Source organism: Aplysia californica, unplaced genomic scaffold (assembly GCF_000002075.1).
Source record: "Aplysia californica isolate F4 #8 unplaced genomic scaffold, AplCal3.0 scaffold00530, whole genome shotgun sequence".
NCBI lineage: Eukaryota > Metazoa > Mollusca > Gastropoda > Aplysiida > Aplysiidae > Aplysia > Aplysia californica.
Genome location: NW_004797800.1, coordinates 468477 through 483768, shown reverse-complemented (window position 1 = coordinate 483768; position 15292 = coordinate 468477). Strand labels below are relative to the sequence as shown.

The 15292-nt window shown below is 42.6% G+C and overlaps 2 protein-coding genes across 2 annotated transcripts in view; one reads left to right on the top strand and one right to left on the bottom strand.

Annotated features, from left to right (window-relative positions):
- The window catches only part of LOC101856684 (RRP12-like protein), a gene marked incomplete in the record, with an annotated part of 70156 nt that overhangs the window by 17714 nt on the left and 37150 nt on the right, over positions 1 to 15292 (bottom strand).
- LOC106012843 lies at positions 4151 to 7139 on the top strand. The gene is made up of 2 exons (XM_013086988.2): positions 4151 to 4248; positions 6579 to 7139. Exons 1-2 carry the CDS (start codon positions 4236 to 4238, stop codon positions 6983 to 6985), a joined length of 420 nt encoding a protein of 139 aa, XP_012942442.1. The 5' UTR covers positions 4151 to 4235; the 3' UTR covers positions 6986 to 7139.

Genomic DNA, 15292 nt, shown 5'->3' with positions numbered 1-15292 from the left:
GCGGAGATCGTCCTCCATCCCCTGCTGGCTATAATCCCTAGTTCTGTGGGATAGGTTTAGATATAGATTAGGAGATCAAATCAGACAGATCCGTCAAGAAGTGTATGTAGTAGAGGGCATGTCGAGTGTCTGACCGGCCCTCTTGTTAACTCTATATCACGATTTGTCCGCACAGGGATCACCCGCTTTCATAGAATACTAAGAGCGCCAGGAGGTGAATTCTCCGTGCGACGCCCACATAGGGGGTGAGACTTCTTTGTCCTTCACTCATAGCCGCAAAAGACTAGGAAAAAAGATTCTTTTTTGTCTATAAACGTCCCCCAGAGAGAAGTAGTTGTCTGTAGTGTGACACACACACATAAAAAATTTGTGTGATAATATCCTTTAAAGTTGTTGTGTGTGTAAAAAAGAACAAACACTTCTCACCCCCCCCCCCACCATATGTTGTTGCGTCACAGTATGAGCATGACAGTGATAAATCCACCCATATACAGATATACTGTAAGGATATACAGAGAGAGAGAGAGAGAGAGAGAGAGAGAGAGAGAGAGAGAGAGAGAGAGAGAGAGAGAGAGAGAGAGAGAGAGAGAGAGAGAGAGAGAGAGAGAGAGACAGACAGACAAACAGACAGATAGACAGACTGACAACTGACAGACAGACAAGACAGAAGAGAGAAATTAAGTCGACGAAAGGACTAAACCTTTGTTCATGGCAGCAAGTGTAAAAATAAGAAGGAAACAGGAGAAAAATGGCAGTGAAGAAAAACGTTCATGCGTGTGTGTGTGCGTGCGTGTGTGTGTGTGTGTGTGTGTGAGTGAGTGAGTGTGTGTGTGTGTGTGTGTGTGTGTGTGTGTATGAGTGTGTGTGCGTGCGTGTGTGTGCGTGTGTGTGTGTGTGTGTGTGTGTTGGAGGGGGAGAAGGGAGAGAGAAAAGACGCACTTTTAAAAGCCACACACGTACATCGAATGTGCACGATGACCCTAATCTAACGTTAATTCGTTAGAAAAATTTGTAACCAGCCAGGTAATGACGCAAAATGCACCTTTCATCTTTCGGGATATTGGTGGCGGTTAGCAAAGGACACCGGTGGGACATGGTTCGTTCTTCCCTTCTGTACATGCTACGTAAACGATTTCTGACGTACCGTAGGCGACAGCTGGTAGTCTTCTTCTTTTTTAAATTAACCACAGCCTTAAATCATCATGTGCTCGGAGGGTAGAGGCGACACACAAAAACAAACACCTCAACGCCCAAAGTAAAATTAAAATGTTTTTTGCGGGTTTTTTTTAAATAACTTAATCGAGTTGCAACTTGATACCATTATATGGGCCGACTTTTCTTCGTCGCCTTCTCCAGGAGTCCACAGAAATGCTTGTTCGGACTGTTTTTAAAATAAAAATGGACATACATATTGGACACTTGCGTGTGAACCATTACAAAAAATTACTTTCTTTTTAATACCGCCGGTAGGTCTGAATACTGTGTGTATTAAAGAAACAGAAACGAAAGAAAAGATATAAACAAACAAAAACAAAAAAAACTGCAAAGTGCGCACAGGTAACACATTTCGTACCCCCCCCCCCCCTCTAAAAAATCCCCAAAACACTCAGAGAGAGAGAGAGAGAGAGAGAGAGGGGGGGGAGGGAGGGGGGAGGGAGAGAGAGAGGGCGAGAGCGAGAGAGAGAGAGAGAGAGAGAGAGAGAGAGAGAGAGAGAGAGAGAGAGAGAGAGAGAGAGAGAGAGAGAGAGAGGGGTATTTGTGTGTGTTTTAGTACGGTTTTACGGCGCTCGCGAACTCGCGACTGCATAAGGTCATATGAGCGCCAAGGGGTGAATGTCAACGGAGGAGTCCAAATGGGGGTCAGGCTTACTCTGCTCACCTCTCTAGCCTCAACAGCACCAGCACAAGGTCTGTTTCGACTATAAAGGCACCCCAGAAATAGCAGTTCACAAGAGAGTGACAAACAAACAAAAGAAGTTGAGGGAAAATGACGAGTAAGGAGGATGAGTGGGGAAAAAAGAGCAGCAGTCCCCCCCCTCCCCCCCCCCCCCTCCATATGTTGTTCCGGCACAGTATGAGCATGACATTGATAAATCCGCCCATTTACAATTCTACTGTGCATAAGAACATGTTAACCAGAGAGAGAGAGAGAGAGAGAGAGAGAGAGAGAGAGAGAGAGAGAGAGAGAAAGAGAGACAGACAGACAAACAGACAGATAGACAGACTGACAACTGACAGACAGACAAGACAGAAGAGAGAAATTAAGTCGACGAAAGGAAAAAACACACAAGTATCAAATTTTGATCCAATACAAATTTAAACATCAAGACCATGAAAAAGGTAAATACATGACGGGTTCAACATGATATTCTTAGAAGAACATAAAAGCAACACAAGACTGCCAACTCAAAAGCACTAGACTAATTCAGATTTCAAATAGTACTTTCACTGCTCAAGCAAAGCACTTGGCCCCGTGAAAAAAGGCCGAGATAGGTCATTATCAAGTGCTATATCTCGGTACCATGGTTCTCCATTCATTCCTTTGCTTGGATGCTCTTAAAAAGCTACATTATTCTGCCCCGATCTTTCCCTGTCACCAGTCTGTTTAGGCTCTCCACGTAGGTTGCTCAGAGACAATTCTTGCCTCGTTTACCTTCAATTTTCCCATGAAAGCAATAATAATATGTTCAATGGCCTTTATGTGTCTTTTCAGGTGTCCAAAAAAACTGTATTTGACTTTATCCGGCTTTTGTTATCAGCGAGCGGCCCACGTCGGCTTCTTCAAGTACTACATCATTTGATCTCTTTTCCTTCCAAGATATTCTCAGCAGTGATAGTCCAGCATTGTTTTATTGTTTTAGGAAGAGTTTTACGGCACTTGCAACACAGTAAGGTCATTTAAGTGCTGAAGATTAGAAGTGTTACAAGAGAGTAACAAACACAAAATAGAAGGAGGGGAGATAAGGACGATAGATGTTTCATCTAAAAGAAGGAGCAACACACCAGAACACCCACCAACCACCCAGTAAATATTACCTGGACACAAGTCCTGAGCATAGACGTTCACGGGGTGATCCCAAATGGAATAGTTCACACACTTGCTGTTGGTGAGACTTGGACTTTTTTGCTACCCTCACACGAGAAGTTTGGATTTGGTGGGGGGGGGGTGTAAGGGGGGGGGGACGTATTTTATGGAGACTGATTTAATAACATAGAAACAGGGGGGTCATCGACCTCAACAACTGGTAGTTACGCCAGGTCTCACCTCAAAATCTTGGTTTTTGTTTAGGTGCGTGTTTTGCGGCGCTCGCAACTGCATACGGTCATACGAGCTGGCCAGTTTTGGTTGGAATTCATTTTTAATTTTACACGAGTGGCAGTCGAAGTCTGCTCTTATCGATTTTGGACCACAAAAGGATCTTTCACGTGCACAACTTTTGCACACAAGACCTCCAGGATTTTTCGTCCTTATCCGAGAAGAATAGTTGTTAGATTTTACCTACCCTAAGATCAGGGGTGTGGCTGAAAAACAGCAGTAAGAAGGTGCCAAGAAATATAGAAGGCTGCAGAAAGAGCGGGGAGCACAGAGGAGGGGGCAAAAGTGGAGACAAAAGCAGATAACAGAACAAGGTTAGAAAGCAAGAAAAGATGTGAAAGGAGAAAAAAGGAGACTAAAACATTTTATGTCGCTGTCTGGTTTCAAACGAAATGCTTACTCGATAATTTTGTTTTAATTATTCGGGAAAACAAAACACACACACACACACACACACACACACACACACACACACACACACACACACACACACACACACACACACACACACACACACACATGCATGAGCCACCAAAGACGAACATATTTTTTATGTGGGCTTCCAGACAAATTAGCTGAGAGATGCAGTCTCTCAAATCCTGATTCAGTGCTCGGACATTTGAACCCAACAATATCACATTAACATTAGTATGGATCACAAAAAGCAATAAATTGCAACGGACATGACTCGAAACTACAAAAGAATGGAAAAATTAAAATTCATTAAGATCAGGAGTTCTCAAAGAGAAAAATGCATGGGTGGACTTAATTTTACACTATGCAAAAAACAATTACTAAACTCGGCGGACGATGGTATAAATACCCAGACCACTCAAGCTATCTACACACTTCTTGGCATCTTACGCTCCTTGCACACTTTTTGGCATCTCACAAGGGACCAGCTCATCCACCAAGCACCATGAACAAATTCGGTGAGTTCTCTTAACTTTACTTGTTATTTTCTCATTTCTGTCCGAAAATTCTGATTTAGTAGTTCAATCTAAAACAAAAACCAAACATCTTTAGAGAGGGTTCACTAAACAACTGTCAGCTATTTTGAGGGTTTTTTCAAAAAGTTGTAATAGAGGAGGGACGCAAACTGTAATTTGGCATATACAATGGAGCGTGGGTAAACAATACACTTACTCAACTGATTCTAACGGGATTGGGACGTCCAACCCTAAGTGTTCAGTTGTTTTTTTAAATAGTCAGAAAGGGTTTTCTTTACTTTGCTACTTTGTTAACGTCTGTCTCTGTCTCTCTTTCTCTCCCCCCCCCCCCTCTCTCTCTCTCTCTCTCTCTCTCTCCTTTCCTCCCCCCCCTCTCTCTCTCAACAAATGGGACAACGGAGACCACCTCTGGGTGACAATAACACGAATGATATTAACAAAAATTGAGTTCCTTTAAGTTACTCGACTGTTTAAATTACTTTGAACAAGAGACTTTTCGACTGCCTTGCACCTCTTTTACTCAATCTACATCCCCACTGATAACATATTAGTAGCTAAAATTATATTTCAATTGAGACGGGAAAACTTACTTTCAGGGATTTCCTTAAGTAAATAGAAGGGCGTGGACACAATAACGGTCACGTAGCGCAGGGAAGAAGAAAGACAGATAAACAGAAACAACAGACGAAAAGAACAGGAACAGACCGTACCAGTAGTGCCCTCTAACAATCCGCCAAAATTCAGGGGATGGCGATTACAGTCACAACTCATGATAATAATTTCGCCGACGATATTCACAGAACAAAAAAGTGGACCGACAGTATGGGATTGAGGGGGGGGGGGCAGAGAGAGAGAGAGAGAGAGAGAGAGAGAGAGAGAGAGAGAGAGAGAGAGAGAGAGAGAGAGAGAGACATACATACATACATACATACATACATACAGACAGACAGACAGACAGACAGACAGACAGACAGACAGACAGACAGACAGACAGACAGACAGACAGACAGACAGACAGACAGACAGAGAGAGAGTCAGAGAGACAGACTGACAAAGACAAACGAGAAAACACCTCTGTAACGTAAAGAGTCAGTGTATAGGTCGTTTCCATTAATAAAGTACATAGGGGGCAGACAAATTTGAGCGTAAACCTATCGAGAGATAGGGTTTTATACAACAGGAAAAGGAGCCTCCAATGCACGTTTAGTGACGTCAATGTCTTGTTTGTACAACAATGCAATTGGGAAGTGGCCGTCTTAGACAAGTTATCGTCTCAGGTTTGACTGATCAAAATGAAAAAAAAAAGCCACCAAAAAACATTCCATTCTGGTGTCGCCACCGGAGACAGCAAGCTTAAGACAGACGTAAAGCCCATTAGAATGTTCGGGGGTTTTGTCTCTCCCTTTGGGGAAAAGGTGGAAATGGATGTTTCACAGCTGCTGTGAAAGTTAAATTCCACGACGTGTATCAGACGAAGAAGAGAGTGTGCAAGCGTAAAACAAGACCAAATGCGTTAGACGAAGACGGCAGAGTGTCATGGTAAAACAAATAAATTGGTCGCCCCCACATTTCTGTCAGAATTACATGTTGGTGCCCTTTATGATTCGTATATGGTTAGAGCTAAGGGCGGTTTAATGGATTATGACGGTTCACACGCCTCTCTCACAAGCACCTGAAAATTCGATACCGACTGGTCAAGTTGGGTAAACAGTGGGAGCGAACATGAGGGACTAACAATAAAGACAGGGTGAATGGATTATGACGCTCGTCCTCAGCGTCTGGGTCGATATAACAATCTATGGCATAGCATCGGGGGTGAGAAGTTTGCATGTCATCTTAGACAAGTTTTGGGCTGCTGGTAAAAAAAATAATTAAATGACCATGACCGCGTTGGACAGGTTATCATTTTGTTCAGTGCAATTATAAAGGGAAAAACGCAGGGTGGGGATTGGAAGGGGGGGGGGTTGAAAGGTGGCCGTCTTGACAGGCTCAGCTGTATTACATTCCAAGGTATCTTATCTTTAAATAATCAGATTGGCGATTTAACAGTATAAAATGTATAGACACAAAGTCGATGTGTTTCTTTTCGTAACCACACCATAACACTCGCCAACCACCAACAACGAAGGTAACAAAGTTCTGAGACGTTACAAAAGCATCCAACTAGAAAAAAGAACAAGTAGCACGAGCAATTGTCTTATTTTAGCTAAATTCGGGTCTTTTTTCCCCAACATAAATCAATACCCATCAAAAGGCAAAAATGTATTCTCTTATGCAACACCAAACTCATTCGCCCTTTTCCCCATCCCCAGCCATTGTATTTCTATCCGCCGCCGTTCTGGTCGGAGCTGTCATGGCTCAAGACGCTGGTACCGCACTCTGTGGAGACGGATGCAGCCTGTTGTGTGAGACCATTGGCTCCCTGTGCGTGGATGTCTACCCCCTGATCAGCTGTGCTGCCAACAAAGCTGCCTGCAACGGTGCCTGCGGACAGACCTGTTCCTGCAACGCCAAATGCCTCGCCAACTGCCACAGCAGGAACGCCGCATGCGAGGCCCAAAACGCGAACAGCTTCAACCAGATCATCTGCAAAGGCCAAGTGTCTGTCTGCACATCAGCCTGTCCTGTCACCTGCGCTGGTCAAGCCATCACCCAGGGCATCCAGCAAGCTTTGGGTCAAGCCCTCGCCGGTGTGACCAAGGCCGCCGCCGCAGCATAAACCCCATCAACAACACCAGTCAAACGGAATCCCGGACGAAGACAAGGACACGGCCCCCAGACATTAAAGTGTCGAACACTGTATCACAATAAATGGCAACGATTAACTTGTGATGTCAGTTGAAATCCAAAATAAAAGCACTTGTGTTTTTTTTTAAATTAAGTTTCCTTTCTTGTTTCTCGTAGAGTGGCAATGTGTGGCAGAATCTAATACAAGTTCAATATGGTACATAAAACCAGCAGAAGTATGACATAATATCCAATCAGGTGAACGTTGCGTACACAAGAAATTAACATATTGCGAATTCCTGTAGCTGGATATGACGCCTTATGTTGGGGGAAAAAATGGCAAGCTCAAGTAAAATAACCAACTCTTCAGCCCCCTATTTATAAGCCCAAACAATATTTCTTCGGACCCCCCCCCCCCCCAATCATTCACCTTCAATTTCAATCCCATATCTATCGTTCTCTTCTCTCTCCCTATTTCTTACTCACTATCTGTCTCATCCCCTACTCTCTCTCTCTCTCTCTCTCTCTCTCTCTCTCTGTCCCGTCCCATGCATTTCTCTCCCCTCCCTCACTCTCACTCTCTCTCTCTCTGTGTGCGTGTGCGTGTGTGTGTGTGTGTGTGTGTGTGTGTGTGTGTGTGTGTGTGTGTGTGTGTGTGTGTGTGTGTGTGTGTGTCCTGTGTATGTACACTGAATCACATACAATAGTATGATTCAGACAAGGCGCGTGCAATGAGGGAGTATACCGCCGCTCCCCCAGGGGCCAGAAGCAGCTACTGCTTGTGAACATTGCTCACTCTCCCGCCAGGTTAGAGGGTTTCATGTGAGAAATGTCCATACATCCTCTCAAACGAAATAGAGACTTCAACAAAAGTTGAGAACCACTTGCAAACACTGTGAGTCTGAGTGGTCTTCTTGGGTCGACCTGCACGTGGGCGTTCTTGGACAAATCCAGTAGCTTGATGGCGCTGTCTCAGGCTGACAATGACATAGTGTGACACTGCAAGCCTTCGGACAACTTCTCGGGCTCCAACTCCATCATGCAGCCATGCCCTGGCACGATGTAAGTCTCTCAGTTTCGTCTTGGTGGCACGTTGATGTGAAACGGGATTTTGCGCAAACGGCGGCTTATATTACCACCAAAGTGAGCACAGTTCGAGACCGTATGTCCGTTTATGACATGCACCAGGAATTTAAACTGAGGAATGTCCGTGGTGTTGCACACAAGTCAATAAAAAACATCAAATTTGGCTAAATATTTCCCGAGGATTTCCGGCGCAGCACGCGATGATTTTTCCCCCTTTAGAAAGCATTGCAGTACGCATTGGTAACCCATTAACATTTTCAGAGCAAACAATTTTTTAATAATTGAAACATCCCTTGCCGTCTTTTCTTAAAAATAGATTTTTTTTTAAAAATCAGGACAGTCTGCCACGGAAGTCTGTAATTTACTCCGAAATCAATGGCATAGCTTACTCCCCCAATACTTTGTCGATGACAAGATTTCCATCTGCTTGCCAATACATCCGCCTAACTCCCTACCCACCTCTAATTACAAACGACGCATGTTCAATTTCACTCTTTTACCAACCCTTTCTTCTGTGGTCTCGGAGGGTATATTAACCATACCCAATGTTACCATCTTACAAAAGTAGAATTACAGATAAGCTTGAAGGAACAGATGCAGGTGTAAAGACAAGAATAGGCAAGGCAAGAGGTGCTTTCACACAACTAAGAAACATGGACGTCAGGGTATACAGCAACAAAACCCAGGACAAGCATTTTCGACACCAGGGTCCAAATCGTACCGCTCCATGGTCTACAAACACGGACGGACATTTACAACTTCTAAAAAGCTACAGGAACTTTTTTTTTTTTTACCAGCTGTTTAAGAAAACTTACTAAGCAAAGAGATCATCAAACAATAGATATAGGTGGAAATCAGAAAGCTCATAAATACCAAAAAACAAGGAAAATTCATTATCAGTTTCAGGTATTTAGGCCCAAAATCAGGTAGTACAAAGACAAAGAAGGGTGGAAAATCTTACCGTTGCCCCGGTACACGTAGTTTCCATCGAGCGATTTAGGGTAATTATATTTTATAAACTTGTGTGTGCATGCGTGTGTGTGTGTGTGTGTGTGTGTGTGTGAGAGAGAGAGAGAGAGAGAGAGAGAGAGAGAGAGAGAGAGAGAGACAGAGAGAGAGAGAGAGAGAGAAAGAGAGAGACTGACAGACAGACAGACAGAGACAGAGAGGAGAGAGAGACAGACAGAGAGGAGAGAGAGAGAGACAGACAGACAAACAGACAAAGATAGAGAGACAGAAAGAAAGAAAGAGAGAGAGAGAGAGAGAGAGAGAGAGAGAGAGAGAGAGAGAGAGAGAGAGAGAGAGTCTGTGTGTGTCCAGTGCTTCCAACAGCTGCAGCTAAAGAATAATGAAAATCTTGCGAGGGGTCTGGGGGCCGTGGAGGCCGGCCCCCGAGCATGAAATTGAAATTTAGTGCTTTCAGGGAGTTGAAAATGACATAAGGGAGTCTATTCGAAGAAATTGTCAACAACCCAAAACACTTTTCTTTTTCACCAAGATGTAGTCTTGTTGGATTACTCTCACAAACTTTCCATTGCTGGCAATGTTTATATGAAGGTTCCCATAGCCATTGCTACCTACATGTAGATCTATAATTCAATTATTGTGTCATCGCCTCATTGATAGAAGGCAAACCTGGGAATAATGAATAGACATGTACCTTTTTTGTGTTTTAAAGCGCCCGCAACTGCATATGGTCATATGAGCGCTCGGGACACATTAAACTTTTCCAGTTGGCAGGAAATTTTGAATTTTGCCCGGGTGGCGGCCGAAGCCTACTCTTTTCGATTTTAGATACCCAAGGGATCCTAAACGTGCACAACTTGCACACTGGCCCTCCGAGTTTTTTCGCCCTTGTCCGAGAAGGCTAGGTGTAGATCTTTCCTACCAGAAGATCAGGGGTGTGGCTGAAAGACATCAGTAAGAAGGAGCTAAGGAGTACCAGTGGAAAGGCTGCAGAAAGAGTCAGGAGCCCAGAGGAGGGGGCAAAAGAGGTGAAAGGTGGGGGCAGAAAGTGGAGACGAAAGCAGACGACAGAACATTGCTAGAGAGCAGGAAAGGAGGGGAAAGGAGACAATTTTAGAGAAGAAAATTTTTCGGTCGCTACCCAGATTCGAATGAGAGGCCAACACCTTAACCTCTAGGCCACGAGAGAGAGAAAGAGATAGAGAGAGAAACAGAGAGGGAGAGAGAGAGAGAGAGAAAGAGAGAGAGATACAGGCAGATAGACAGACAGACAGAGACAGACAGACAGACAGACAGACAGACAGACAGACAGACAGACAGAAAAATTTACCTCTCTTAACCTCTCTGCTACAAGAGCCCCCGAAATGTACCTTGGCGATAAAGAATAGCGTGACCCAGTGTATGCCCTAATTTTCCTCCAATTTACGTTTGAATGTCGAATGTCACAATTTCGAAACACCACTTCGCACTAACAATTTCTCTGGGTCAAGAAAAATTTGCAAAAGTATCTTTCTGATAGTGATCTGCTTTCTAGAATCGCGAGTCAATTTACTTGATCAACGCTCAGATTTTCCAGTCGCGGCAACAATCCGAAGACAGAAAGATGGAGTGAATGAAAGAAAGGAGTGAATTTGCACAACAGTTACGCGATCAAGCCTAGCCAGATTTGGACCAATCTGGAGTTATAAATGCATTCCCGACCAATACACAATGAATGCAATACATAATAGCCGATTACAGGAAGTGCGCGATCTGGCAGGTTTCTATTAACTTTTGACTAGAGAATAACCTTAAATATCCGGAACCAAACACAAGATAATACGAAAGCCAGTACGGATCCTTTGCTACGGAATTTCAGTAGCCATAACGCTACTATACTTTGTTACACTTTGATAATGATGGGAGAGCAAGAATGGAACTGTCAATAAGTACGGATATCCTTAAAAATACAGAAGACAGGTAGCACCGGTATGGTGTGTGTGTGTGTGTGTGTGTGTGTGTGTGTGTGTGTGTGTGTGTGTGTGTGTGTGTGTGTGTGTGTGTGTGTGTGTGTGTGTGTGTGATGGAGGGAGCACACGCCCTCGCGTGTGTTTATGTATGTGGGAAAGGGGGGGGGGGTGTTTGGGCGTGTATAAGTGAAGATGAACAGGTGAAACTAGACGAATTTTTAAAAGCATTATGGACTGTCGTTTAAGGCACCTACTCAACCACTATTGAATGTGGAATTAAGTGCAGACAATGGCGTACCTATAGAGCACTGACAAGTTCTGTGTGAACTAGGTATGACAGACATATTAACTAGCTCACGTCTAAAAATAATGATAAATAAATCCTGATCAGGGCTTGTGGAAAGGGCACCACATCAACTGGAAAACCATATTTGGGTTTCACTATTTACAGATTTTTAAAAGCATGCAAGACCAAACTTATTTAAAGAAAAACATTATAGTTAGGCTCACAGCAGAGCAAAAAGAGACATTAGAAGAAGAGAGCATGTACTGAGAACCGGGACTGGAAGGACTGTGAGAGCGTGGGATGTGGTGATGTTGAAAATCTGGCAATCGCTGCATCATGGACTTAGTATTGATGTTTTTAAAAATGCTAAATCACAGAACCCGTTTTAATCAGTAACAAGCCATCATGATGCATAGGCACCCAACATGGGTGCTATGCCGCACAGTGCTCTAATAATAAAATTTAGTTTCCAGACCTTATCCGCCGGCATTGCGTCAGGCACTTCAAGTTCAAATGCATCTGAAAAAGATGTTTCTTTTTTCCCCCAACATAGACCCCCAGCAAGGTTCTGTGGGGTATCGGCGAGCGAAGCCCTGGGAAATATTGAAATTTAGAGCTCTCCGGGGTTTGAAAATGGCTTTTTCTCCATTGCCACTATACAATTTGTCATAGCACAATTGACAGTAAGCAACTCCGTGAACAGTGATCTTGACGATATCACCACCAAGCCTGTACTTTAATTTTCCTTCATCTACGCGCTCGGCTGTCGAATGTCCCCATGTCGAAAAAATAAAGTTTTTTGGTGTTTTTGTTTGTTTACTTTTTAAGCATCAGTTTCTTGCAACGCGGTCGTAAAATCATAATGTCGGTACGACCCAATGGCCGATTCTCTTGATCTAGACAGATTTGCGAAAGTTTTGTTCTGATATTGATTTTCTTTCAACATTTACAATTCAGATTTTTCAGCAGCAACAAAAACCTTAAGATAGAGAGAAAGCTTGAATGAAAGGTAGGGGGAAGAAAACCAGATTTTTGCCGGTTCGCACGTGAACATTTATTGCACAGGGGGGAAAAAGTCGAATGTGCGAAGTGCGCAATCTGGCAGTTTCTAACAACTTATTGCCGAGAATAATCGTAAATTTCAGAGAAGAACACAGCAAAGCAACACAAGATTGCCAACATAGAAGGACTGGAATAATTCAGATTTCAGATAGAACTTTCCCTTCTCATGCAGAGCTGCATGGTTAAGGTATTAAAAACAGAACGTATCTAATCTTTAAATCAAACTGGCGTACTGAAGAGTAAAAAACAAAACAAAATAAGCCTTCCACTAAGATCATGAGACGCTTGGAAGAGACACATGCACATGTATAATAATTTTTTCTAAAGGTTTGATACACATCTTCGCCTCACCACTTGCTGAAAGCGTGTTATTTCAAATGCAAAGCACTTGGCTCAATAGTGAAAGAAAATAATAATAATGGATTGCATTTATATAGCGCATATCCACTTATGCAATGCTCTATGCGCTTAACATGATACATATTATGGATTTACAAATCAATTTTAAAGGTACATAGTGTTACATACTCATGCAAACACATATTCACTCACGCACGCACCACACACACATACGTACATATGCACATACGCACATACAAACTCACAACGATCTACAGCTTGGATGCATTCTGTCTAATCTAAATATGATGAAAATAGAAATTATTTTAGTTTCTTCTTAAAAATTTCTAGATTTTCTGCTTCTCTGATAGATTTTGGAAGCCTATTCCAAACAAGTGGGGCAAAATACGAAAAAGAGCGTTGGCCATATGATTTGTAATTTATTTTAGGCTTAACAAGGGTTGTTTTGTCACTTGATGATCTGAGCGTTCTAGGAGGCACATAGGGTGTTAAAAGCTGTTTTAGATAGTCCGGTGATAAATCATTTAAGCACTTGTAGCAAGTTAAACAGATTTTATATATGATACGCTCTTTCACTGGGAGCCAGTGTAATGCTTTTAAAATAGGAGTCACATGATCATGCTTTAGTTTTTTTGTAATTATTTTGGCAGCAATATTTTGTACTCTTTGTAGTTGTTGTAACTGTTCATCGGGTACACCAGCCAGTAAGGAATTGCAATAATCAATCCTTGACAATATAAGTGATGTTATTAAAGTTTTGGTGACACCAACAGATAGATATTTTCTAATGCTCCCTATTTTCTTCAGCTGGAGATATAGATTTTTACAAAATAGCGACAAAAAAGAAAGAGATATGTCATCTTCGACAGACATCGGCGAACATGGTTCTCCATTCATTCCTTTGCTCGGATGCTCTTTTAAAAAAGCTACATTACCCTGATCAGCCTGATCTTTTGTTTGTTTTAGTAGAGCTAGCATCTGCGTTTGTTGCTATTTTTTTGGTCCAAAATTTGTCAAAAAATGGCAAAAGCTGCCATAAAAGTTGCCATTAATTGTCAAGCTTTCAACTCTCTGTGAAAACGTATATAGCAATATGTTGATAGAGGTAGTTTAATCTAAAGCACCAGAATTTCTTGTGCTCTGTTTTGAGCATCCAGAATATCATTTGTAGGTTTCACAACAGAATGAAATCATATTTAGAAAACGCAAATAAACAAACACAAAAATTAATAAATAGGGCGTGTGTCTACCTATCCGAAAATTGGTCGTTTTAACCCTAAACGTGTGTAATTCAACAAAAAGTACAGGATATCACTTTAGACTATGGAATCACACATAAGGGGCCTGCCAGTGTTAGTGTTCGGTTTTGGTGGAGACAAGCTCTAACATAACGCATATTTAAATGACATTACGCTCTATATAAACGGAAAAAAACAACAAAAAACATCCACAAACACAGAACAAAAACAAAACAAAACAAATGAACACACCAAGAAATTAAAAAATACTACGCAATGTACTTATTTTCTTCACATCAGAGACCTGATCTTTCCCTGTCACTCCAGTGAGAGCTAGATGTTCAACGCCTTTATGTCTTGAATCCAGGTGATTCAAAAAACAGCATTTTTCTTTTCCAATGATTATCAGCGAGCGGCCAACATGGGCCTCTCAAAAGTACTACCTCATTTTACTTTTTTTTCTTCCACGATATTCTCAGCAGTCTCCAAAAACCACATTTCTGTTGTTTATATTTTATTTTTAGTCTTTAGTGACTGTCCAGCACTCAAAGCCATCAAGATGGGTACCAAGTAAATATTATCTGGACACCTGAGCAGAGACGTTCACGGAGTGATCCCACTAGAAGAGTTCACACAATTTCTGTTGGTGAGCCTTGGGCTATTTTGCTACCCTCACCCCAGAAGTTCAGGGAGGGGCGGGGTGGGGGGCGTTGCGCATTTATTTTGGAAGACTGACTGAATAACAAGGAAACGGGGGTCATCGACCCCAAACAACTGGAAGAGTCACGCCAGGTCTCCCCTCAAAATCTTTTTTTGGCTCAGGGGTTTTACGGCGCTAGCAACTGCTTAAGGTCATATGGGCGCGGGGCACATTAAACATTTTCAGTTTTGGTAGGAATTAATTAATCTTCAATTTAGCCCAGGTGGCAGCCGCAGCCTACTCTTATCGACTTTAACGTGCACAACTTGCACACGGGACCTCCAAGATTTTTCGTCCTTCTCCGAGAAGTTTATGTCTCAGATCTTATCTACCATAAGATCAAGGGTTCAGGCTGAAAGACAGCAGTAAGAAGGAGCCAAGGAGTAGCAGTAGAAGGCTGCAGAAAGCGCAAAGAGCCCAGAGGAGGGGGCACACGAAAGCAGATAACAGAACATGGTTAGAAAGCAGGAAAGGATGTGATAGGAGACAATCTTAGAGAGAAGAAAATGTTCCGTCGATGTCCGGTTTCAAACAAAATGCTTACTCTATAATTTTGTTTTAATTACTCGAGTAAAAAACCAACACACACACACACACAGAGGAGAGAGAGAGAGAGAGAGAGAGAGAGAGAGAGAGAGAGAGAGAGAGAGAG